The sequence below is a fragment of the Condylura cristata genome, unplaced genomic scaffold (assembly GCF_000260355.1).
Source record: "Condylura cristata isolate star-nosed mole 26May11 unplaced genomic scaffold, ConCri1.0 scaffold00025, whole genome shotgun sequence".
Taxonomy (NCBI): Eukaryota; Metazoa; Chordata; class Mammalia; order Eulipotyphla; family Talpidae; genus Condylura; species Condylura cristata.
The window spans coordinates 17,800,341-17,823,928 of NW_004567126.1; the positions used below are offsets into that span (position 1 = coordinate 17,800,341).

General features: G+C 47.8%; 1 protein-coding gene across 2 annotated transcripts in view; it reads right to left on the minus strand.

Annotated features, from left to right (window-relative positions):
• GRIK4 (glutamate receptor, ionotropic, kainate 4) overlaps window positions 1–23,588 on the minus strand; it is a 383,774-nt gene that overhangs the window by 106,164 nt on the left and 254,022 nt on the right. For both annotated transcript variants that reach the window (XM_012729818.1, XM_004689170.2), the window contains exon 8: window positions 3,179–3,340. In XM_012729818.1, coding sequence (XP_012585272.1) covers window positions 3,179–3,340 — 162 coding nt within the window. The remainder of the gene's footprint in view (window positions 1–3,178; window positions 3,341–23,588) is intronic.

Consider the following 23,588-nt stretch of genomic DNA (forward strand, 5'->3'; position numbering starts at 1 on the left):
TCACTCTGGGGTCAACAATTTCATCTTATCTGATTTTACCTTGAAAGGTGCATGAACCTGTAAGTTCTGCCTCTATCAAGTTTTCCCATTTCACTTCAATTCTCCATCGGAAGAATGTTTTCACTCTACTAATTGCTTTCTCCGTCTGCTATTATTTCTAATTCATTTCTTGAAAGCATTTGGATCAGCAGTTGGGGAAAAGCAGTTCTGGTACAAAATAGTGCTCTGTCCACATCTCCCCTTTTTTTTCATGACCCCCCCCATGTTTCCATGGCCCATCTGTGGGTGTGTGCCTTTCAGTCTTGTCTCTACTTCTCCTGTCCCTGTCACTCCTAAATATTAAATCCCCAAACAGCTCCATCCACATCTAAAATCCTTTCTTGGCACCAAAACGCTGCTTGGCAAGAAATGCTCAATTCTCCTGCTTTTATATTTTCGTTTGGTTCGTCATTGTTATTTTCTTTTGAGCTGTTTGTAAATTGTTTAGGGGAATGAAAGAGTCTGTATAAATTAAGATGAATCAATCTGACACAGAGCACAGTGGTTGAGTTTCTTCCCCTGCCCCCCAAATAAAAATATCCTCTAAACCCACACCTGTAACCCTCATCTCTCCCAATGCCTCCCAGATCACTGGATTACCAGGATGCACCTCAAGGTCCATTTGTCTCTGTAGCTTAAACTCTAACCCCCTCCCAGACCCACAGTAGAATACCCTGACAGGGAGCATTAAAATCTCATAGAATAGTTCTTACAATCTGGGCTTTATTCAATGAAATAAAAACTTAATTACAAACATCTGGTTTAGCCTAAATTCTAATTACTTAATCTAGCCATCTGTAATTTTAATGATTTTCCACAATTTTTGTTCTTTGCGGCATGATTAATGGGGTGACACGTGAAACTAGAGGGTCTGCGTCTCCATTCAGGCTACCCCTTCTGCTTGTGGGAGCCGAGGGCGGAAGCACAGGCAGCTTGTGGTCAGCCACCTGGCCCAGGTGGACAGCCCTGAGCTTTCTCTCATGGTTCCTCCTTCAGCCAGCTCCACCCCGAATTCTGCACTGACAGGGAAGGTGAAAAAACAGGGAGACTCACACCCAAGTCAGGAGGACAAGAAACAGGAGAGAAGAAAATGTCGAGGCCCGAGAGGGAACTTGTAGTGTAGGAGAGAAAGAAGAAGAAAGGTTGTGGAGAGAGGGGAGGGTGGAAAGGGAAGATGGGGAGACCATGAGGGAGAAAGAAGAGAGGGGGAGAGAAGGGAAAGGAGAGAGGGTGGGAGAGTGAGCCCCCACCTAGACGGGGTTGGTTGCAGTGTTTTTAGAAAGCTGGATGGGGAGCAAGAACAAGGCTGTGGTTTCCTAGAACTGATTATTTCTTGCCTCTAGTTCCCTAGCAAATGAAGAAAGAGCTAGGCTGTTTGTGCTGGGAATTTCAGCTCCAAAGAGACAGGAAGAGGCACTGCTTTTCAAAAGGTAGTTGCTAAAGTGAAAAGCCTTGAGAAAGATTTGTTGCTGTTTGAAGCCGTGAACTCCCTTTCCACATACTCGGAGGTGACGACTTTCTAGAATATCTTCCCTTCCTCCTCAGAGGCCAGCCAACATCATGGATCCCCCTTCAAGTAACTTGAGACAGATGAGCAGAGCTGCCCAGCAAGCCAGCTCAGATGAGCTGATCTTTAACTCACCCTCAGACGCATGAGCTACATAAATGCTTCTTGCATATGCTAGGGGAACTCAGGGGCTGACTGCCACAGAGCATTCCTGTAACAAAAGCCACCTGATACATTTCCTAATGCCTACCCCAAGTGTCTGGCATATAGAATGCTCGATAAACTCACTCGGTGAATTGTTTATTCCACAAATTGGAGTCAGACTCATCGCCTATTGTGTCTTCTCAGAGGGTCAAACCTACTTAGCCTGAAATGAGCTAGAAGGGATCCGGGGCCCCGCAGTTACGCAGCGACTGAAGAGCACACAGCAAGAAAATGACAAGCCAGCCCTTGAGCGTGGCCCTGTGCCTCCAGTGCCAGTGCTCTCTCAGCATGTGGGAGCCTCGTGGGAGGCCTTGTCGGGGGTCCTCACGGCCAGCCCAGTAGGTACCAAGGGCCTCCCATCTGCCAGCCCAGGGCACTCGTGGAAGAGCTGAAACCTTCAGAAAGGGAATCGGAAATGTGGCAAGGGGACCGTTAATTCCCACCCACGAGGCCAGATGCCACCTGTGGGCGGTCTGGGTAGAAGAGGTTTTGCTTTCCTTCCTCACATTGTGCTCTGGCATCTTGGCGCCTCATTAGAAAGCTGGAGCAAAGACTGAGAACTGAGAATCGCAGCAGGAGAGACGTAGGGACAGGCTGGAGACATGCCTGGAGGATGAGCCTGGCCCTACCTGTGCTGCCCTGCTTGACACCACACCCTCTAAACCATTTGAGGTGGGTGAGGATGGCTCCCTCAGGTGCCTCACCCTGCAAATCCTTCCCATGGATCCTTGGGGCCCGGACAACCCTGTCAGGATGCACTCCACACACCTTCAACGACTTAGTTCTCAAGCCTCCTCCTCCTAGTGGGTCCCCGGATCCTGAGAACATGACACCCACACAGCCCCCTTAGCTACCTCTTCCATCCTGAGGTTCCCACCAGGAGAGGGCAGAGTTTGGTGCATGCAGGAAGGGCCTGGGTGAGGCCAGAGGGAGCCTCTCTGGAGGAGTTCCAGCAGGAGAGTGGTCCAGGGCAGAGGAAAGAACATCTGGCAATCGGGTGTCTCAGATTTAGTTTAACTCTGCAAAAGCTCTGGTGTTTGGCCTTGAACCAGAGCCCACATCCCCACCCTCACCTATGTCCCCAGCTGACATTCAGTTTCCCTGTCTGAAGAGTGAAGACGCAGATCAGCTAACGGGCCCTCACAGCAGCAAGACGCTTTCATCCCGAACCCCGGCAGTTCTCAACAAGGGCATGGCTGGGAGTCAGGAGACTTGCAGATGGCACTCCCTGGCATCGCTTGGTGCCCTCACAACCCTCCTTCACAGCCGCTGCCTCCCCAGCCTTGTCCCCACCTCCCAGAGCTTCTATGTGCATCCTCGTGAGTTGGGACTGGAGAAGGATGGACTGCAGGAGGGCCGTGCTCAGCGGCTGGCCGTGAAGGGGGATGCGTGGAGGTCAAGGTGCACCAGGGGCTGGGGGCTGCTTACCGCAGGCCCAGTGAAGGGCACGTGGTCACAGTTCTCCTGCCAGGACTGGTTGAGGCTCTGGGCAAACTCTTGGAAGAAAGCATGCGACTGGTTGAAAATGGAAAATCCCAGAATGTTGACACGATCGTCCACAAGGCTGTCCATTCTCTGGAGTGAGAACTCCTGGAAGCCACCAGAGAAAGAACAGTTAGAGGAGGGAAGAAGCGAATGGGCCTGCGTACCCTGGTGTCACATTGGATTCTGCTGGGCACTAGGGGTCCAGAGCTAACAAAGTGAGGGTGTCCTGAGAGCTCAGTGTTGGGGGAGGGCAAGGGATGGAGGTAGACTGGGAAAGAAAGGAGCAGAGTGAAAGGAGCAGAATGATCTCTAAGAAAGGTGGGTCAAGAACACCCTGGATGAAAAGAGAGGGAAAATGCAAATGTGTCTAGTGGAAGATGGAAATGCCAACTGTCCTGGCAGAACTGTGCCCCTGGACATCACCTTTGAGGTGGCCTGGAAGGTGGCTTCTCTGTGGAAAATGTGGAGGGCCAACAGCTATTTGAGACAGAGGTCACCATGAACACAAAGGTGAGGGTGTGGGGGGCAGCATGCAGCCCTTCAGCTCGTTTCCCCGGGGGCTCTGCAGGGAGCATCACATGCCCGAGGGTGGATGGAGAGCACCGGCCGAGAGCCTGGGTGAGAGCCTGTCCAGGTACCTTTTATAAAACGGATGTTTTGAAAAGTTCTTAACCTAATTTGTAAATTTTACTTTGCTTACTTTTCTTTATTGAAGTAACATTGGGTTACAACAGTTATGATGGAGGGGAGGGTCACAGCTCCTCTGACTGATGTCACCACCTCACCCTACCACCCAAGTGCCCCATGTCCTTTACCCTAGGCCAATGGGGCTCCTGCCCCTCCAGTAACCTCAATTCTGTGGTCATATTTCTTTAAAAAAATCATCTATTTATGTATTTTTCCATCATTTGTTTTTGTACAAGTTTGATTTCTTGATTTCCCCTCTCAGGTATAAACCCCATAAAATTCCCACCACTAAGACATCTGTGAATGGTCATGAGAGTCTCTCCCCTCCCCTATTTGGATACCTACCCCCCCACGATGGTTTCTTATTTATAGTTGCCTGCTAGTTTTGTCTTTTTTTTTTTTCCCTGATCCCATGTTTGGTTCTCCTATATTCCTCCTATAAGTGAAACCATCCAATATGGCATTTTTCCTTCTATCCAGACACAGGATATGAAAAGAGACCTACATTTCCTTTTTTCCACTAAGTATAATCCCTTCTAGCTCCATCCATGTTGCTGCATATGACATAAGCTTATCTTTTTGACTGCTGCATAGTACTCCAACATGTACATAGACTACATCCTCTTGATCTAGTTATCTGTTTGGAGGCATTTAGGTTGTTTCCATTATCTTAGCTGTTATAAATAGTGCTTCTTTGGTCATATTTCTACAGTTTGTTTTGGTTTAGTTTTGTGATGACTTTTGCACCCCACTTAATACCAACTGAACAGAAGCTCTGGTGCTGAGACCCAGGAGTCTGCGGAACAGCAGCCGCAAGATCTTATGCACACTGAAGTTTGTGAGCCACTGCCCCTGTTTGGAAGTACATGGGAGACATGAGAGTGGGAGAGGGGAGAGAAATGAAGTGGGCAGGGGCTGAAGTCTAGGTTGCCAGCCTAGGGAGGCTTTGCTTCTCCTGTAGGTGAGGGACCCCAGGGGACAGTTGGCAGAGGAACAACAAAATCAACTGTGCTTCTAAAAATCTCAACATGAAGGTCTTGAGGTCAGGGTGTGCTTTCATTTACTTTGATTTCTTCATTCTTTCAACTAATATTTAAGTGATTCTTAAGTGCCAGATATGATTTCAGACACAGGCTATGAAAAGAGACACACATTTCTTGCTTTCAAAGTGCTTACAGGATAGTGGAAGAGATGGGCTGTGAATTAATAAATACATATAACTTCAGACAGAGCTGCAGTGTTAGATGAGGGGGTCACAGAAACTCCACCTAGATCCATGACATTTAGAAGCTCAAAGGAATTCTCCCAGCAATCCAGTCACCTTGTTGGTGTCAAGAGGGAGCTCAGCAAGCCAACACCTGCAATGTGAGTCCCTTGTGGCCAGTTAGAGTCCTCAGGAGAAGAACTGCCGTCCTCAGGCAGGACTGAGCTCACAGCCCGCAACCTCCGAGTTCCCGTCTTGGTCCCCCACAGGGAACCCAGGGCGTATTATTTGGCTCCCCAACCCACGCTCCTGGAATGCTGCCTTCCTGTGTGTCAGGTCATTTTTGCACACTCGTGTCCCATTTATCGCAAGTTTATGCCAAGAGCCTATACACAGCCCCACACCCCATAGGCATGAGGTACTTAGAGACTCCAGGACTAACCCATTTGCCACTCAGCCTGACAAGACAGAGGAAGCACTGCTTTCCTTCAGGGGGGCTCTTTTTCTTAAGTATCTAGCTCCTCCAGGCCCCTGGCACGCCACCTGCCTCCTCACTCACATCTACTGCCACTGCCAGGGCCTCCGGCCATGGACCTGAACCCCCCTGCCCAAAGCCCCAACCCCATTAGCTGCAGCTGCAGCTTGAAGCTACAAAGATTTCTTGGGACCCCCTGACAGTGTGGAGTCAGGCAAGGATGAAGTATATTTTGGATCCCACCACATTCCCATTAGGGAACACAGACATGCCAGAGAATATGTTGATTCCTAAGCTGATATTATCTCCATTTCACCAGGGCAGCTGCCCATACGCTGGGGGCTATCAGGAGGCACGAGGGGCAGACGGCTAATGAGAAGAGCTGCAGCTGGCGGTGGGGAGGCGGCTGGGCCCGGAGCCAGGCTGCTGTCGGACAGCCAAGGAGCCTCACCAGTTGAAGCTGGTGTGTGAGGGGCTGGGGGATAGCCCCACTCCCTTGGCTTCCTTCTCCATGTGGCAGCCTGTCACCCCTCTCGCCTCTCCCGGGCACACAACGTGACGGAAGGAGGCGATGCACGCAGCCCTGCTGTCTTGGATACCTGCAGACTCACATGGGGCAGAAGGGGGGTAAAGTGGATAAGGTTTTGGGTTCAAGTCCCAGCCCCACTCTTTCCCCCAGGCCACCCAATACAGATGTTTGACCTTCAGGAAGAACTTTAACCCCAGCTTGGGCGTCAGAGCCTCACTTTGTAAAATGGAAACGATGACCACAACCTCATGGGTTGTTAAGAAACAAAGAAGACACATGCAAAAGGCTTAGCAGTTTGCAGTGGCCTATAGGACAGTCACTGAACTACTACCGAGAGCTCTCGGTAGCATCTAGCTCCTCACTTCTTCAGTTCCACTTGTCTTGGAAACCTGAGTTAGGAGGGTGTTTCCTTTAAATGTATGCTCCAGGCAGCGTAAGAATGAATTAGTTAATTACAGACACTTCCAGACAGCCTATCTTGAAGTCAGCCAGTCTGTCTTCTTGCCTTTTAATTCCTACCTTCTTATCCCTCAATTATATCCTATTTTCAAAGGCCCCCTTAAGATAAAAAGATCCAGGAACTTCATTGATAATTCATTCTATTCATAATGACTCATGGGAGAGCTTGTAAAAGGACAAGAAAGGGGGTAATGTGTTCTCTTATAATTTCCCAGGATATTCTACCATCTAATCCCTAAGCATCCTCACATTAGGAAATGCTTCTTTATGTCTAAACTTAGACTCTCCTGCTGCTATTGAAGGCTGTTTTCTAAACAGATTTGGCAAACAGGTGATCACTGCCAGGTTCTCCACAACAAAAACCTTTCAAGTAAGTATTTCCCAAAGCGCATTCATTAGGACACTAGCTTTTCTCGGGGATGTTAAAAAAAAACCAAAAAAAAACCAAGGTTCCATGTTGAAATTAGGTTAGAAAACATTGCATATTGTATCCCCATTCAAGATTCATAATGTGCAATAGCCCATTAAAGGTTTAAAAAAGTCCTACGGTGAAACAGCTTCTTTAATTTTGTTTACAGCTGAACGTTGGAAACACATTAACCAAGGCATGCTTTCTCTCTTCCCACACACAAGTATGTCACAGCAGTGTTTTAGGCGAGATGATGGGAAACACTATTCTAAGCATATTCAGGGGAACGGGTGTCAAAACCCTCACATCAAAGGGTGGAGACATTTTGTTGAAAGCGAGCATTCACAGAGTTAACAAATATCATGACGGGAGGGATGAAAGGCCATCTGGCTTCTGCTGCCCACCACAAGCTCCAAGGTGCACACCTAGCTGGTCCAGGTTTCTCTGCCGTCCTCTCGGACCCCCATGTTGCCTGGCTGGCAGCGGCCTAAGTGAAATGAGAGGAAGGGAGGAAGCCCTGGCTGGAGAGGCTCTCACGGGACCTTGAGTCTCTTCTAATGAATGTCCCAGAAGGGAATTCCTAAGGCCCCCATTCCCAAAGGGAGTGGGTTCAATTATCACACCAGGAGGACCAGGATGAAGAACAGAGTAAATGGCCGTCCGGGAATGCTGAGGGGCACAGAAAAGGCCAGGATCCAGTCGTTAATTACTCCACATCCTGTCCCTTGCCAATCCTGTCAAATCTGTCTCCTAAATCTTAAATCTTTCCCTTCTTTCCACCCCACTAGGTGAGACCTTCACCAAGTCCCCTTTGTAACAGCCTGTTCACTGAGCGGGCACCTAAGCTCTCAGAAGTCACTTAACCCTGAACAACTGCCAGTGTGGCTTATATGGATGGTAACTTGAGTGGCGCCCCCTAGCGTCGAACAATGTGGCAACCTCATCTGGAAACATCTGGATGAAGCAGAAAGAACACAGGTTTGGAAATAAGCCAGTGCTGGCAATCCTGATTTTGGCCACATATTGATGGGGTGATCTTGGGCAGGTCAGCACCCTCTCTGAATTTCAGCCTGCTCACATATAAATAAGAGTCCAGCTGATGCTTCATAGGCCCTTGCCTGTGGGTTTTCTTTCTAGTGTACCCCATCCTGTATTCCCCCCCTTCTCTTCTTCCCTAGTCTACAAAGGGATGAAAAGGGATATATCTGGCCTGGGGTCTTCTCCTCCCTCCTTTTCTGCCCCTTAGCTCAACAAAAAGCTATTCTTAGCTGCTTGTCAAATGAGAAAAGTTTTGCTAAATAAGTCACCATAAGGTGTTAATTGCTTTCTGTGGCTATTTGTGTCCAGACAGAAGGCTTGTGTTGAAGTTCCAGATCTTCCAACCATAAATAACTATTACAAAGCAATAATGCTAGTTATAATAGTGGCTCCAACTTATTGATCACTGACCACATGCCTGAAGGAGTAAGCACTTCATGGGCACGCTCTCAGTCTAACCTTGCAGCAGCCCTGGGCACGGGAGTTACTGCTATCGCAGAGCAGAAAGAACTGAGACCCAATTAGTGACAGCTGTGAAGGCCACACAGCTGGGAACAAAGGGTCTGATTCAGCCTCACACCCAGTGTACTATGTTCTTGTATACTTGCTCACCCCTCTGTGGCCTCAGTGTACAGGGCACTGAAGGTCAAGGACATTACAAGTTCACTATAATTTTGCTAAGTGTAATCTGGCTAAGCTGTGTTACGATTGACTTTACAACATTCAACTCCACTGTAAGACTGGTGAGGTGTGTGGCTATACAATGATCACTGGGAGTCTAAGTGAGTCATGAGATGACGGAGCATGAGCTAAATCTCTGCATGAAGAAGGATTTTAATGACAAAGGGAAACCTGTGGGGGTGGGGTTCAGACAGACTAGACAAACACGGGATCTTCTGGGGTCCCGTGATCTTGAAAACACAGGAGTGCTGAGGTTGGCCCCACACCATGAAGAACCCAGCGAAGGAACAAGAGCAAACATCAGGGTATACCAGGTGGAGAGGAAATAGAGATACACACAGTAAAATTAAAGATATATGTGCCCAGGATGCACAGAGAAGCAGTCAGTCAGGTGCAGCTACATGAGCTTGGCCAGCTTCTGCTGAGAGGTGTTTAGCAGCCTTAGACATGCCTAGTAAAACCTTTCTATGGGCAGGCCCTCCCTGGTAGTGCAATGGGTTAAAGCATAGCACTGTGAAGCTATCCATAGCCACTGCAGCACAAGTTTGATTCCCAGCTGGGGAGGTGACCCACATGGCACAGCAGACCTCTCCTAACCTGCCCGCTGATTCCCTCAGCAGTGTATTTCAGTCAGGCTGCCTGTTCTGTTCCCCACTCTGTCTCTGGTGGATCCTCTCACCCCCTGCACCTCTGGCCTGTACTCCAGTTCTTGAATGCATAAATAAATCAATATATTTTAAAAAACCTTTCTATGGGCCCCATACCTGAGCCATAAAGGCTGCTTCTCTGCTGGCCTGTGACCTTGAAGGTGGTATGGACTGTCTCATTGCTAAATCCTAGCGCCTTGAGCAAATCAGTGAAACCAAAAGCTGGTTCTTTGGTTTAATTAAATGATTAAGAGAATCACTGTGCAAGAAAGAGTGGGTATGGATTTGGAGTTATAACATTCTAAATCATAGGCTGTCTATTGTATTTTGGCCTAGATTTTGCTCCTTGAAATTCCTTTCAATCTTTCTGTTATATATTTTTTAATCTCTTTATTTTTATCTCTTTTAATTAGACGAGTTTCCTCATTATAAAATGGGGGAAATAACACTTCACAGTGTTGCTGTGAGACTTAAGAGAGATAATATATAGGAAAGTGCTGTGTAGACTGGAGTTATTGGTATTATTAGGAGCGACAATAAAACAGCTCATGGAATGAATGCATTTTGCATGCACTTTCAGGCATCATTAACAGGCAACGAGGAAGACAGTCTGGGGAGGGAGCCTTCCTGAAACCGACCACATTGTGCCTCAAAGATGGTCCCTCTGCTCCTGTACAAGCCCCCCCACCCCCTAGCCCCTTGGCCCAGAACCTTAATAGGCTTCTCCTGCCAGGACCATGAGCAAACAACAAAAGGTGCCCTCTGATACCTCTAGGAATTCTGGAATCTCTCCACACTCTACCACCTGGACCCAGCGGGGTGTTGGCTGTCTTACCTTGCAGACCCTTCACTACAGAACTAGTTCTTATTCTTAAAGGTGCTTTTCCAAACAGCTGTGTGCTTCTTGGTTACTTTTACCCAAGACCTAACCTCTGACTGCTCCATGACCAGCCCTGGCCCCTCACTGTCTGAGAGGGGAGGCCAGCTGCCGTCTCCCACTGAAATCACAAGTGATTTATTAAGCAGTCACTTATTGAGCAAAACACTAACTCCCTCCATCAATATGGTTTTGCCTAGCTCTCAAGACCCCTGGAGGTCAACAGGATATGTTTTATTTATATTCACACTTGAAAGAAGAAAAAACTGAGGTTCTCAGAAGTGAAGTGTCTTGCCTGAAAGGCAGATGTGGAATTAACATCTGGCTACCTGCCGTACAAGACCACAGCTTTGTCCATCTCTCCCTAGTGTGTACGCAGCACCGGACCAGCTCACCAGGAGACACATGCCAATTTCAAATCGTGATCCCATCCCTGAAGTTGTTGACAACTGACAACTCTTACTGTTCTCATCCCATCACTACTGAGAACACCAAAAGATTCCAAACTCTTAAGCCATTATTGTGAAGCTAGAATGGTATCAGATGTCCTGAAGACTGTAGCACTCCTGAACTTGAACGCCAATCCTTCTGCTCCAATTTGACCTCCTCCATTGGTGGCCTATTAGGAACGTGACCATTATTCTAGCTAGCATTTGGGATGTCTCCTCCCACCCCTCCATTCTCTGGCGCTCCTCAAGGATTCTTGCATGCACTCATTCATTGTTGCTGGGAAACACTTTATATCCTACATTGTTTGCATTTCTCCCTTGCTCTCATCAACATTGCCCCTACCTCCATTGAGATCCTCTCCAGTTTGTCCCCGGACTGCAATCTGATTGGTTTTCCTTCCTCCCTCCAGTCTGGATGTCTCCAAGTTCCTGCTCTGTGCTGTTGCTGGAAGGATCTTTCTAGACTGTACATTTGATCATGAATACTGCTCCACTGCCCAATGCATACATCACAAGCTAATTCCTTGGCTAGACATACACGTCTTTTCAAGCTCTGATTCCTAGCTAGCCCTTATTCATTCTTCACCTTAACCTCCTCTAGCACTCCAGTTAGGCAGAACTATCACTGCCTCAACTGTACTGTCTCTGTACTTACTGGTATACCTGTCAACTTAGATAAGCTCACAGTTCAAAAAGGCTATGTCCCCAGAACGGGATGCCGCTGAAGGTAAATTACCATTTAAGTTACCAGCGTCTCCCCTGGGACACATCCGTAGAGAGGAGACGATGCAGTTGACTGAATGCATTTAGGAAGGGAGCACCTCTTACGCTGTCCCTCCTCTGCCTCCAAGGGCAGCCTGGTCCTCTCAGCTTCCGAAGCTCTTCTATCTAATGCTATATCCATGCACTTTTCCGTGGGATTCTAGGCCTGGCCTCTATCAGACCCCAGACCAATCTCAGCCTCCTCGTAGATTTTCTCAGAAAAACTCTGGAGCCACCAGGAGCTCAGATCTCCTGGGTACTGTTACATCTAACTCCGACCCCCCAATCCGCCTCACTGTGGAACTGTCTATTTATCTGCTTCAAAGTCTGTGCACTCTGCAGGCTGGGCGATTGCTTCGTGTGTAATAGGTCTTTGAAGAAAGTAGCAGCTGGGAGGCTAATTCATACCTGTCCGTGAGTTCCATTTAATGGGAGATTTGGCCCTAAGCCTCCTGGCTCCCCACTCTACTAGATTCTTCTCCCTGCGTGTTTCCTATTCATTTATCCTCATGACCTGCACGTGCACAGCCATTCCTCGCAGGAACTCTGTCCCTTCTTTGCTTCCCTTTCTCAACACGAGTCCATAAACAAGACTTCAAAAGCCGACCTTATTCTAAAGAGCTCATGGCTGTCCTCCCTCCCTGTACTTCCCAAGCACTTACGCTCAGCTACACTGATTAGATGAACTACTGTTCACCTGCAAATGCCCATCAGGTGGGCTCACTGGCGCAGACTTGAGTCCCTGCTCCCAGGAAGAGGAAGGCAGAGGCCAGGCGGAAAGGCCACCTCCCCCCAGCAGCTGCAACTGTTCATTTTGTAGTTAGAAGACGCTTGTGTGCCTCCGGGACGAAATACATAGCACTTAACCGGGCAGCTGAAACCTCAGTGGATCAAGCTGACATGAGAAATAGTGGACAGTCTGTGCTCTCCCCTCAGGAGGTGGGATGCTGCTGCTTCCTGCAGGCCTGTTCTATCAGGCATCGATCCCACCTCTAAGGTCACTTACGCTCAGGCTCAATCAATCTCCAGTCTGCACATAGGAGCCTAAACCTCTTGCTTCTCAGGTCTCATCAGCCTCAGGCATAAGTAGAGGTTCATGACACTGCCCCCCCACCCCCCCAGGGGTATAAGGAGCCAGTAAGGAAGCTGAGAAACAATGTCAATCAGCAGTGTTGGCTTCCTACCACCTCTGCCCGCACCCACCTCTGCAGCAGAACCAAACAACAGGCTCCCGGAGGGGCGGGGGCACCTGGCTGCTCTGACATGTTTGAGAGGGCTTTTGAGGTGAGAGCAAGGGCCCAGCTCCCCCAGCTCTCAGATGGGGTCTCCCAGGGGCTTAGGAAATGTACAAAAACAAGAGATTTTTCAGATTTGGTCGCTTTTGCCTTAACTTGTTCCACCAAAATAAAAGCATCCCTTCTGGGACACATGTTAAGGACCAGACATATATGAGCAAACCCATCCCTGTCCTCAGGGGGCTTCTACTTAGTGGGAAGCAGCAGGCAAGGGCTGGAGAGTGAAGAGTAAAAGGTGTTGGGGCGCTGATAAAGGGGGTTCCTTCTATCAGAATTTCCATGCCTTAGCAGAGAGCTAACTGCCAGCTGAGGCCTGAAAGAGGAGCAGGAGCCAAAGAGCTGGAGAGGTGGAAAGATGAGTTTCCCAAACAGAAGCCACCAGGCTGAAGAGCCCCAAGGAGGGGCCAGGTGTACCTCAGGAACCCGGCAGTCTCAGCTGGCTGGAGTGAGCCATGGGAGATGGGCAAGAGAGTCAACTCAGGTGACGTTGCTTTGGACTTTATTGCGAGGGTCCTACGATCAGGAACAGTTTTAGGAAGATCTTAACTCCTGGCCAAGATAACAAGTGTGCTTTCAGACAACAGGAAAGGCGTCCGCTGTGTGGAGGGTGGACCTCGTGCTCACCACAGGCTGTGAACATGAACTGTCAGCACCTCCAAGACAGAGCTGAGGACGCCTTGGATGGTGATTAATTGAGCTGTTGATGCCTCTGACACTGAGTGGAGCCTGATGCTGGAGACAGAGAAGCTGGATTGCTTAATAATAACTTGCTTCTCCTAATGAGGCTTGTAATACAATAACACTTAGAATGTAATAATAATAATAATGCTATTTGCTATAATGTCCTTTATTCTCAGTCTCCCTATGCTTTTCAAACATTCATTAAATCCCAACAGTCCTCTCAGCAGGGTACAGATTTCTCAGGGCCAGGGAATTCTGCAGCAGCCCCAAGTGGCCTCAGTTTCCCTCTTTGCAAGGGTGATTGGTTCCCTTTCAGACTACCATTGAGTGCCCAGGCTCAGAGAAGGCTGACAAACAGTCTGTATATTCTGTTGTTAAGTGGTATGTGTCCTCTTACTTTAGTTTTCCTTGCCCACCCTTTTACCAGGTAATGAGGAAGGGGTGGGGGTACGGGTGGACATGAAGAAAATAAATAAACTAATTTATACATTTAGCATATTGGCCAGTATGAATCTAAGATGAACCCCGAAACATGTCCCTCACACACACAACCCCCAGGACTGTGATTTTATTATGATGAATGCTCCTTCCATGATTAGGTTATGCTACATGGTTTCGTTGACTTTAAAAGAGGGAGATTACCCAGCTGGACCTCAGCACATGAGTCCTTGAAAGACAGTTTTGCCTGGCTGGTTGCAGATGAGGAAGTCAAAGGACTCGACTCAAGGGACGGTCTCTGATGATGAGTGGCCAGGTCATGGCAAAGAACACAGAGTGGCCCTTAGATGCTAAATGTGGGTCTCAGTAAGGAGCTCACAGGAAAAGAGATTTCCATCCTACAACTGCAAGGATGTGAATTCTGCCAGCCACAGGACTGAGCCAGGAAAGGCCATGAGCTCTGGATGAAAACACAGTTGGCCATCATGTTGATGCCACTGAGCAGAAACAGCCATGCCAAGACGGACATCTGACTTCCAGAACTGTGAGCTAATAAATGGTATTGCTGTAAGCTACTCACTGTGGCAACTTGTTACACAACAATAGAAAATAACACAGCACAGGAAGAGCCATAAAGACCAGTTTGATGAGGAAAAGATACGGGTTGGGAGGTCAAAGGCAAATTCTCACTTGTTGATTGAATAATTTTAGACTCAGTCCTCCAACTTCTCTAGGTCTCACTCTCCTGTTTGTAGAACTAGAATACCTCCCTTGTAATACCATTTAGAGGATTAAAAATCTTGAACATAAAGTGCTTTCTGTGGTCTCTGGCACTTTACTGCCACTCAGCACCACGGAGGGAGTATTATTATAGTGCCAGTGTGTAGAAATGGGCAGATTTTTGACTGTGGATTACTAGGCATTGCTGCATCACTGGGCAAAAGGGGAGGCTGAAGCATCTCTCACTGGCTTAATGGGACCTCTGAATCTTTAACACATTTGTGCCAGAGGTAAAGGCAGGTCTCCCCTACCCAAGAGCTCCATTAGACCCAAGGCCTGGACAGTCAAGAGACATTTCTATTATGTTTCCAGAGATATTGCACCAGTGAAGTCCCTGGAGTCTAGTTCTTATTTCAATTTATTTCATATGCAGTGTAGGGTACCACGTCAGCAGAACTCAAAGGTATAGATGAGACTGAGAGTTTGTGTGTGTGAGTGTGAATGTGGGTGTGACAGTGAGTGCACATTTGTGTGACAATGTGCGACTGTGAATGTGGGTATGAGTGTGTGGGAGAACATCTGTGAGAGTGAATGTGTATTGGAGTGAGAATGTGAGTGTGTGAGCGTATGTGAGTAAAGAGTGTGTGTGAGAAAAGTGTGTGTGTGAGAAGTGTGTGTCTACATATGGCGGGCAGACACAAGGGATGAGTTTCAATTTCTATGAAATGGGTAATACACAAATACCTCTCACTTCTTCGGGAGCCCCGTGGGGCCTGTGCTCATTGTCATGCTGTTTGTCAAACATCAGCAAAGGGGTTGTCTGATAATTGGTTTCTCTGACGTGAAGCAGAGTTTCTTCACCTCCACCAGGGTCTCAACACCTGCTATCGAATACTCTTCACTGTCTATTGATTTTCCTGGCAATATTCATTCTCCGCTCCTACCCCCTCCCCATGCCGTTAGGAATCAAGGATCTTTGCCTCACTTTTAATAATTAGATCCCGCTGTGAGGTGCAGGTGCTGCGCTCCTCCTCCCCACCCAAGCTCTGGGAGAGACAAAGGCCTAATTGGGTCATTTCCATTCTCAATAATCCTGCATCCTTGGTACCAGGACTTGTTCTTCTGGGATAACAGACAATGCCTCACCGCCAGCCCCTTCAAATCACTCCCGGCAAAGACTAGCTTGCTATGGGTAGAGAAAAGATGAAGGCCCTGAACAGACTATTTCAGATATGGCAGTCCTTGAGAGGACTCCCAGCAGCTCGGGATGATTCTTTTGGTCACTTGGTCTTGCCAAGGACGGGCCCATCTACAAGACCATTATCTCCTCCCTTGTTCAACAGGACTTGGTGAGTAGCCAAGATGGGCAGTGGCTTGATTCAAATGCCCGCTGGTCCCGAGCTCTGTACCAGGTATTATCAGGAAAGAAGAAATTTCAGAAGCTGAGGAAGAGTGGCCATCTGCAGCTGCTGGTTATGAAAAGGGTGGACAGAGCATCAGCAACCAGCCTGCCAGCCTAGGGCTGCCCAGAGCTCCGTAGAAGTCAGCCTACACCACCCGCCACCCTGACCTTGGTACTGCAGCTGTGCCTATTGTCTTTCCATCCCTCAACAGCTGCCCCAGCTCCCTGCAGCTTTCCTGCTCTAGGTCTCAAAGCCGGAAGGTCCTCCGGTGGGGCATAGCAGAGCAGGGACCAGACCCCTATGCCGGGCTGAGCTTGCTTCATGATGATGGGCAGACTCCTGGGTGGGCCAAATTGGGTTTGCCTATCACTCACTTATTAGCAGCCAGCACCACGAGCATACCAGGGCCACCCCCACATAGGGCTGGCCAAATCTTCCTAAAGCAGCCCAGCTCAGAGCCTTCTTTTAGGCCAGAAGCATCCATCACTTTGAAGGGATCCTCGTGACAGCTGTGCAGATGAGCAACACAGGTGTCTCAGGCCTTTGAGACAAGCTACCACCATGCTCTGGGTGTCCACTTGGGTCCACTGGGGACTCCTCCTTCCTTTGGCACCTGCTTTATCCCGACAGGGAAGTCAGCTGTCTGCACAGAATAATATGAGGCTCTGAGAGCTTGCCCTGCCCCAAAATACCTTTCTTGCTGGCTTCACTCCTTCCCATACTCCCACTTTCATGGCTAAAGCCTTGGCTAACAAGTGAATGTTGTCTAAGTCATTAAATTACGTGGCTTCTTCACTTAGAACGTTCTAACCACTCACCCCTCCTTCTCCCTCTGGCTGACCCCCACTGACTCTACAAGGCCCAAATGGGGGTGGTCTCCTCCAGAAAGCTTCCTTGGAGCTCAGCAAGCTAGGATAGCCCCCGAAGACCCTGTGGATAGTGGCATCACTGTATTTCACCCACTGATCTCGAATACTTTACTTGGGTTTGTGATCCCTCTAGTCTGACCTCCACAGAGGTCATTCTGATCTCTTCATTGTTGCATCCCTGGACGAAGCAGAGGAGAGACTCGGTTAATGTCAACCCAGTGGATGTGCGGCCCGCGGGCAGGTAGGCCAGCTCTGTCCACTCTGACTGATGGTGGGAGCTTAGACAAGTCACTTGCTCTCATCAGTTAGTTTGCCACAACTTTGGATCTAGTTACACGCTCTCAAGAGCCCTCCAAGTTCATTGCTGTCATCAGCCATTACCACCTTGGCATAAATTAGACTGTGAGGCTGGGGAGCTGTCGGCCGTCAGGGCTCGGAGGAGGAGGGCTGGGCGCAGAACACAGGGCAGGGACTTGTCGGCGGGAGGGAATGAGCACACAAAAGCTCACAAGAAGGGGTGCTGCCCCTCCTGACGGGGGTGGGGTCTGAGCAGCAGAGGGCACTGGAGGGATAAGCCAGTCTGATCAGGACTCTGGAGAGAAAAACCTCCCACTTCATCTGGAAGACAGACTGGACAGATGAATCCCCCAGTCATTTGTTAGATATTCATTTAATTCATGAAGACACGGAATTTCAGTGTTAAAAGGTGTCTGGTGAGCCTCGAGTGTACCCCCCAAGGAGAAAAACTAGTCCAAGGTCACAGAGTCAGGTAACAGGCAGCCAAGACAAAGCTGGCTTGCTGACACCAACGCCAGTGCTGAAAATGTTGAGCAACTCTGTGGGCAGATGGGATGTCTGACCAGAACCTTCCTTTGCTTTCTGGCTCTGTGTCCAGTGCACCCACTCTTTGTTCTGGCCAGGACAGGCATCACGCTCTTTCTTAGGTCCGCAGCATACCTGGCTTCTTGTCATGTTCACATTTTCATTTTCAACCATCCTTCAATAAACAATTCAAAAGAAGCTACACCTGTAAACCTTTCCCCAAGCTCGCAAAGCAGCACTAAATGCTCCCTCCTCTGGGCTTCCACCTCAGATTTATCAGTGGGGGGCTTTTTAAGCCACATCATATTACTGCTGTATTCCTCAGCACACAGTAGGCACTTAATAAATGGTCATGGAATCAGTATAGCTGATGGGAGCACTTTATATAGGCAAGTTGCTCAAACATGACTGGCGAGTCATTTATAGTCCTAGAATTTGGACCAAGGGACTTCCAGCTGTCAGCCGCAATTTCCCAGAAGGCAAATATAAAACATAATTTTTTCATCAAGGCCTTTCAAATCCACTTCTCCCTGCCATCTCGCATTCGGAATTCATCCCCCTCTACCCGTGGCCTAGCTCAGAGAACAGGCACAGGAGGGTCGGCAGCTTTGAAGAGCACAATTGTGGAGTTCAATCTCTACCTTGATAACATTGGACCCACATGAGCCTAGGAGACATCTGTCACAGCCCAACCTGCTTCATGCCCAGGTTGGCATTCTAGGGACGGTACCTTGGAAGCTCAGACAGACACATGGGGAGACTTCATCCATTTCTCTTTTCCTAGTTGCACTAAAACCATATTTATTCACCAAAGTGTACTGTATTATGCAGAGTGGTTCTCCTAAAAGGCTCAATAAAGGTGAAATATGTGGATAGACTTAATAATTTTACAATAAACTACACTTTAGAATCAATTGCTTTGGCACTAGGAAGTTGTCTGACTGATGGATTGTAGCTTTTGGCCAGCTGTGTGTGTGTGTGTGTGTGTGTGTGTGTGCGCACATGTGCAGTGTATTCAGTAAAAGACAGCAAGGTGTGAGAGTGGTTTAAGCTACCTGTGAACTGTAGTTCCAATGAGGTCAGGGCCAATTTTGAACTATTTCTAACAGCTTTGGAGTTCTGGAAAACTAAAGGCAGTAAATCAGGTAGCTGAGGCAGAAGGATGGAAATAACAAGGGGTGGGAAAGGGGGGAAAGGGGACTCTTTCCAAGCAGCTCCATGAGAATTATAAACTTTCCTGGAACTTTGCAGAATGATGTTAGCAGATTTCTCATTCCCAGAGTCTAGTAGTTTAGTGACGTGCTACCACGTGGACCTCTAAAACAAGGAGGACCAGACTCAAACTCTAGTCCTCTCTCACCTGAGGTCCCGACTGCCTCCATCACACTGTGCTTATCCTCTGTGTCCACAGTCATGTGGCTTCTGCTAGAGCTGTTGTGGATATAAACGAGAAAGGCGCTGTGAGGCTCTTGGGACAGAGCCTTGGAAGGACGAGGTATCCCACACATATCGACTATCACTATGACGATGTCACCCCCTAGTTGGTGGCAGGACTATGACTAGACGTCACAGTGGCTTAACTGCCAGTCCTGACGAGGCTCCTGCTGGTGTGACCCTTCCTACGCCTTCCAGCACGGCACCCCAGTACTTACCCCACCCTTTCTAGATTCTCCAAGAAAAAACTATGAGATGCCAGCTGCTTCCACATACACCCACAAAGGTGCCCCAGGGTGGGACCCCCTTGTGTCTCACCATAGGGGTGGTGTCAAGAACATGGGGGCCCTTGCACTGCCTGAGCCATAGCAATGAAAGGGTGGGCAGCCATCCAGTCTGTCAGGTTGCCTGTGAGGCCGGGAGTTGCACGGTCACCTGCACACTACACAGCCTTCGTCTTCTGCTGCTACTGTTTGTTGACACTGTGTGCCTTTTGAACCTTAACCTTAAATCTCTACTTGTCTCTCCAAGGTGGCTGCTCCTGCCTTTGGCACAGGGCCATCTGTGCTCTCTGACAATAGATTAAGGTGGTTTTATCTTTTCTATTAGGCTGTGATTGCAAATCTCCCTGGGTTCATTAGTGGCTGGATAATCCCTCCAGATTTATTAGCTCAAATTGTGCTTCCTCCTTCACCTTTTCTCTTGAGCAGGCACCTCCCTGTCTCAGCCGCAGACTGGGTTTGGCTGGAAAGCCCTTCATTCTCATGTCTTCTATCCAAATTTCCCTCAATCTGACGGAACAATGGCTTCTCAGCCAAACCCAGAGGCTACCTGGAGAACAGAGCATCCCTTCAGACTAAAGAGAGGAACAACTGGAGTGACTCTGTGACTGACTGTCTCAAGTATGTCCCACCAGGACACCCTGACAGGACTGTCAGGCCCGCAGCCTGCCTGCACAAGAGCACAAGAGGGCCGGCCCTTTCCCGGGATGAGGGAGCTGCTACCCCTCGAACTATGTGCGAATTTCCACTTACAAGCTCAGTTATCCTCTAAAAGGACATGCCAGGGCTTGGGATGCCCTGCACACACCAGAGAGATGTGCACCAGTGACTGGGAACTTAATAACGTGGTTGGGGTGATTGGTGGATCACCAAACCCTTCCCCTCTCCTCCCCAGGCACAGAGAAGGATACATTTCCCAGCCTCCATCTCTCCTCTAGGAAGATGGGGTATGTGGTTCTAACTAATGCAGCTGGGAGGAGAAATAGTATATGCCAGATCCAGGTCTGGCCAGGACATGCTCTTGTGTCTGACCCTCCATGTTTTTCCTCTATTCCTGGTCTCTCAGATTTATAAGCTAGAAGAAGCCTAGACCTTCAAATGAACTTACGGAAGGCTACCCACTTATCAGGAACACCCTACTGGGACTTCGATGGAGTGAGAAATATACTTCTATTGTGTGAAGCTGGGAGATTTGGGGACTTAATTATAGCAGATAGTACTACTTAACAGACACAGTGTTATCGAAAGCTCATTTTTCCATTTTACCCAGGTCTTTTTGAGATGGATATTATTATTCACATTTCATGTATGAAGGATGAGAGGCTACCGTGAGTCTCTGGGGCACAGAGTTGGTGAGCTCCTGGACTGGAGGTTTTCACCAGGTCTCACTGACCTAAGGACTCGGCTTTCACTCACAGTTTCTTAGTTGACAGGAATCTCAGCAGATGGTCTGGTTTCTTTCAATTTGCAAATTCCAAATGGAAGAAAGAAACACATCTAACTACTCCCTACCCATTAAGATGGTAATTATAAAAATACAATAAAAATAATAAGTATTGGTGAGGACATAGAGTAATGGGACCCTCATATATTGCTAATAGGATTGAAAAGTGGTACAGCTACTCTAAAAGCGTTTGATGATGCCTCTGCCTCAAAAATTAAACATAGGATTACTTTATAATCCCGCAGTTCCACTCCTAGATATAGACCCAAAAGGACTGAAAGCAGGCACTTAAACAGATATTTGTACACTCATGTTCTCTGCACCGTTATTCACAATAGCCAAAAGGTGGAAGTAAGTACCCATCGATGGATAAATAAATAAACAAAATATGGTATAAACATATAATGGAATATTAGCTTTAAAAAATAAGGAAATTCTGGGCCCTCCGTGGTGGTGCAGCGGGTTAAAGCACAGCACTGAGAATCTAAAGCCGCTATGGCATGAGTTCCATTCCCGCCTGCCCTGGAGGTGACCACATGGTGTGGCAGACCTCTCCTGACCCGCCCGCTGCTCCCCTCAGCAGTGTACTTCGTCGATCTGCCTGTTCTGTTCCCCACTCTGTCTTTGGTGAAGCCTCTCACCACCCCTGAGCCTCTGGCCTGTACCCCAGTTCTGTATGCACAAATAAATAAATCTTTAAAAAAAAATAAGGAAATTCTGATGAATAGTGGATGAACACTGAGGAAACATTAAAAACATGAAGTAAAAGTACGTTAGATACTCCAGGACAAGTGTTATGTAATTCCACTTCTATTGAGAGTAGTAAAACTCATAGAGATAGAAAGGGCTGAGGTGAGACTGGGAAGTTATTTTTTAATGAATATTAAGTTTCAGTTTAGGAAGTTGACAAAAATTCTGGAGAGGGATGGCAGTGATAGTTGCCCAGATGTGAGCATGTATGTAATGCTACTGAGTGGCATGTGTAAAAGTGGCTAAAATGGTCAATTTTATGTTGTGTACATTTTACCACAATAAAGAAAGTTTAAAGAAAGATTGAAGCCCTGACAGGTGCCACAACATGGAGGAAGCTTTATAATATGAAGTGACAGAGGCCAGACACAAAAGGATAAATGTTGCATGATTCCACTTCCATGAAATAGCTAGAACAGGCAAATTTATAAACACAGAAAATTAATTAGAGCTCTCAGGGGCTGGGGCAAGTGGCTGGGAGTTACTATTTAATGACTATTTCTGCTGCAGATGATGAAAACGTTTTAGAAAGAGCCGTGATGGTTGCGCAACACTGAATGTAACGAACACACTGACTTGTAAACTTAAAAATAGTTGAAATGGCAGCGCTTATGTTATTTATATTTTACCGAAATCAAAACACTGAAAAACAAACAAAAAGAAACAAATCTGGATAAAGTAGGAATGAGTTCTCCAGGTTGCTGGTGCACCTGTGTCTTCAGTGGCTATAGGATAATTTTACTGTTGGGTCCGTCTGACTTCAGCCTGGACTCATGGTGCCCTGACCTTGGTCTACTCACCAGAACTGGCTTACTTCCGGTTCCTCACCTCATCTATGACCACAGGAACACCCTGGTTCTCAAATGACTATTAAGATAGTCCTGGAGCTGCCCCTCTGGACCCCTGAGCCAAGTGCCTTCAGCTGCCCACCCCACCTGCTGATCAGAGACTCAGTGCACTGGGTCTGAGTCTTGACCCATTAGAACCAGAAGCAGGAACAGGAAGCTGTTCCACTGATCAGACCTCTGACCTCAGCACAAATTTGGCCTAGATCCCATTTCAAAATAGATATATGAATAAAAGACCCGGCTGTGTGCTCCTGTTTGCTATGACTGAGTACCTTCAATAGCTGCAGACTTCCTGTCCATGATCTCTTCCTCTATTCTGAAGAGGGGCTGCTCTTCCTGCCAACGTGTCCCTCATTGCCTGGCATCCCACAGTCACCCTCACTGAGCCTCACCTTCCCCAGGGCCCCCAGAACTGCTTCTTCCAGCTGCATGATCCTCTGGGCCAGCCCCAGCCCTCCCTGACTTCATCCTGTCCTGGCACCAGTCACCTCTGCTCCAAACCTCAGAGATGGCACACCCACTTTTTCTACCAGCCAGATCCTGACAGAAGGAAACTATTTCCACAGGGTCAAAGTAGTAGATGGTTTACAAGTTTGATTCATGATGGACAATTTTGTTCTAATCATTGTGATGGGTAATCAACTGATCGAATCCAGAACAGTCCATCTAATTTATTTATGTTTTCAATCAATCAGTCTTCTTAATGTCTGGATGAGTATGGGGAGTTTGGGGATTGATCAATTGCTCAGTAATTACTGGCACAAACAAACCCTACAACAGTTCAGTCATGCACAATAAATGAACTGCCTAATTCTATTCATTCTCTGGAAATAAATAAAATGGCAACACAGGAGTCACCTTTACAGGCATTAGAGGCTGGGCAATGACGTAAGTATCTCCACTTTGTTTTAGCATATGGGAAATCTCAATAGAATTTCTCAAATAGCACTTTTCCTTCACTGAACTCATAATTTTGAGCCAGTTGCTGTGTGAACATGATCTGCTGAGGCAGGTATTATTAGTCCACTTACAGGTAAGTTTGCTGAGGCTCAGAGAGGTTAAGGAAACTACTCGGGATCACACAGCTCTGACTCTGCCTAGTAACTGGTCAAATCAGAATTCTAAGGCAAATCAGCAACATGGATGGAGCT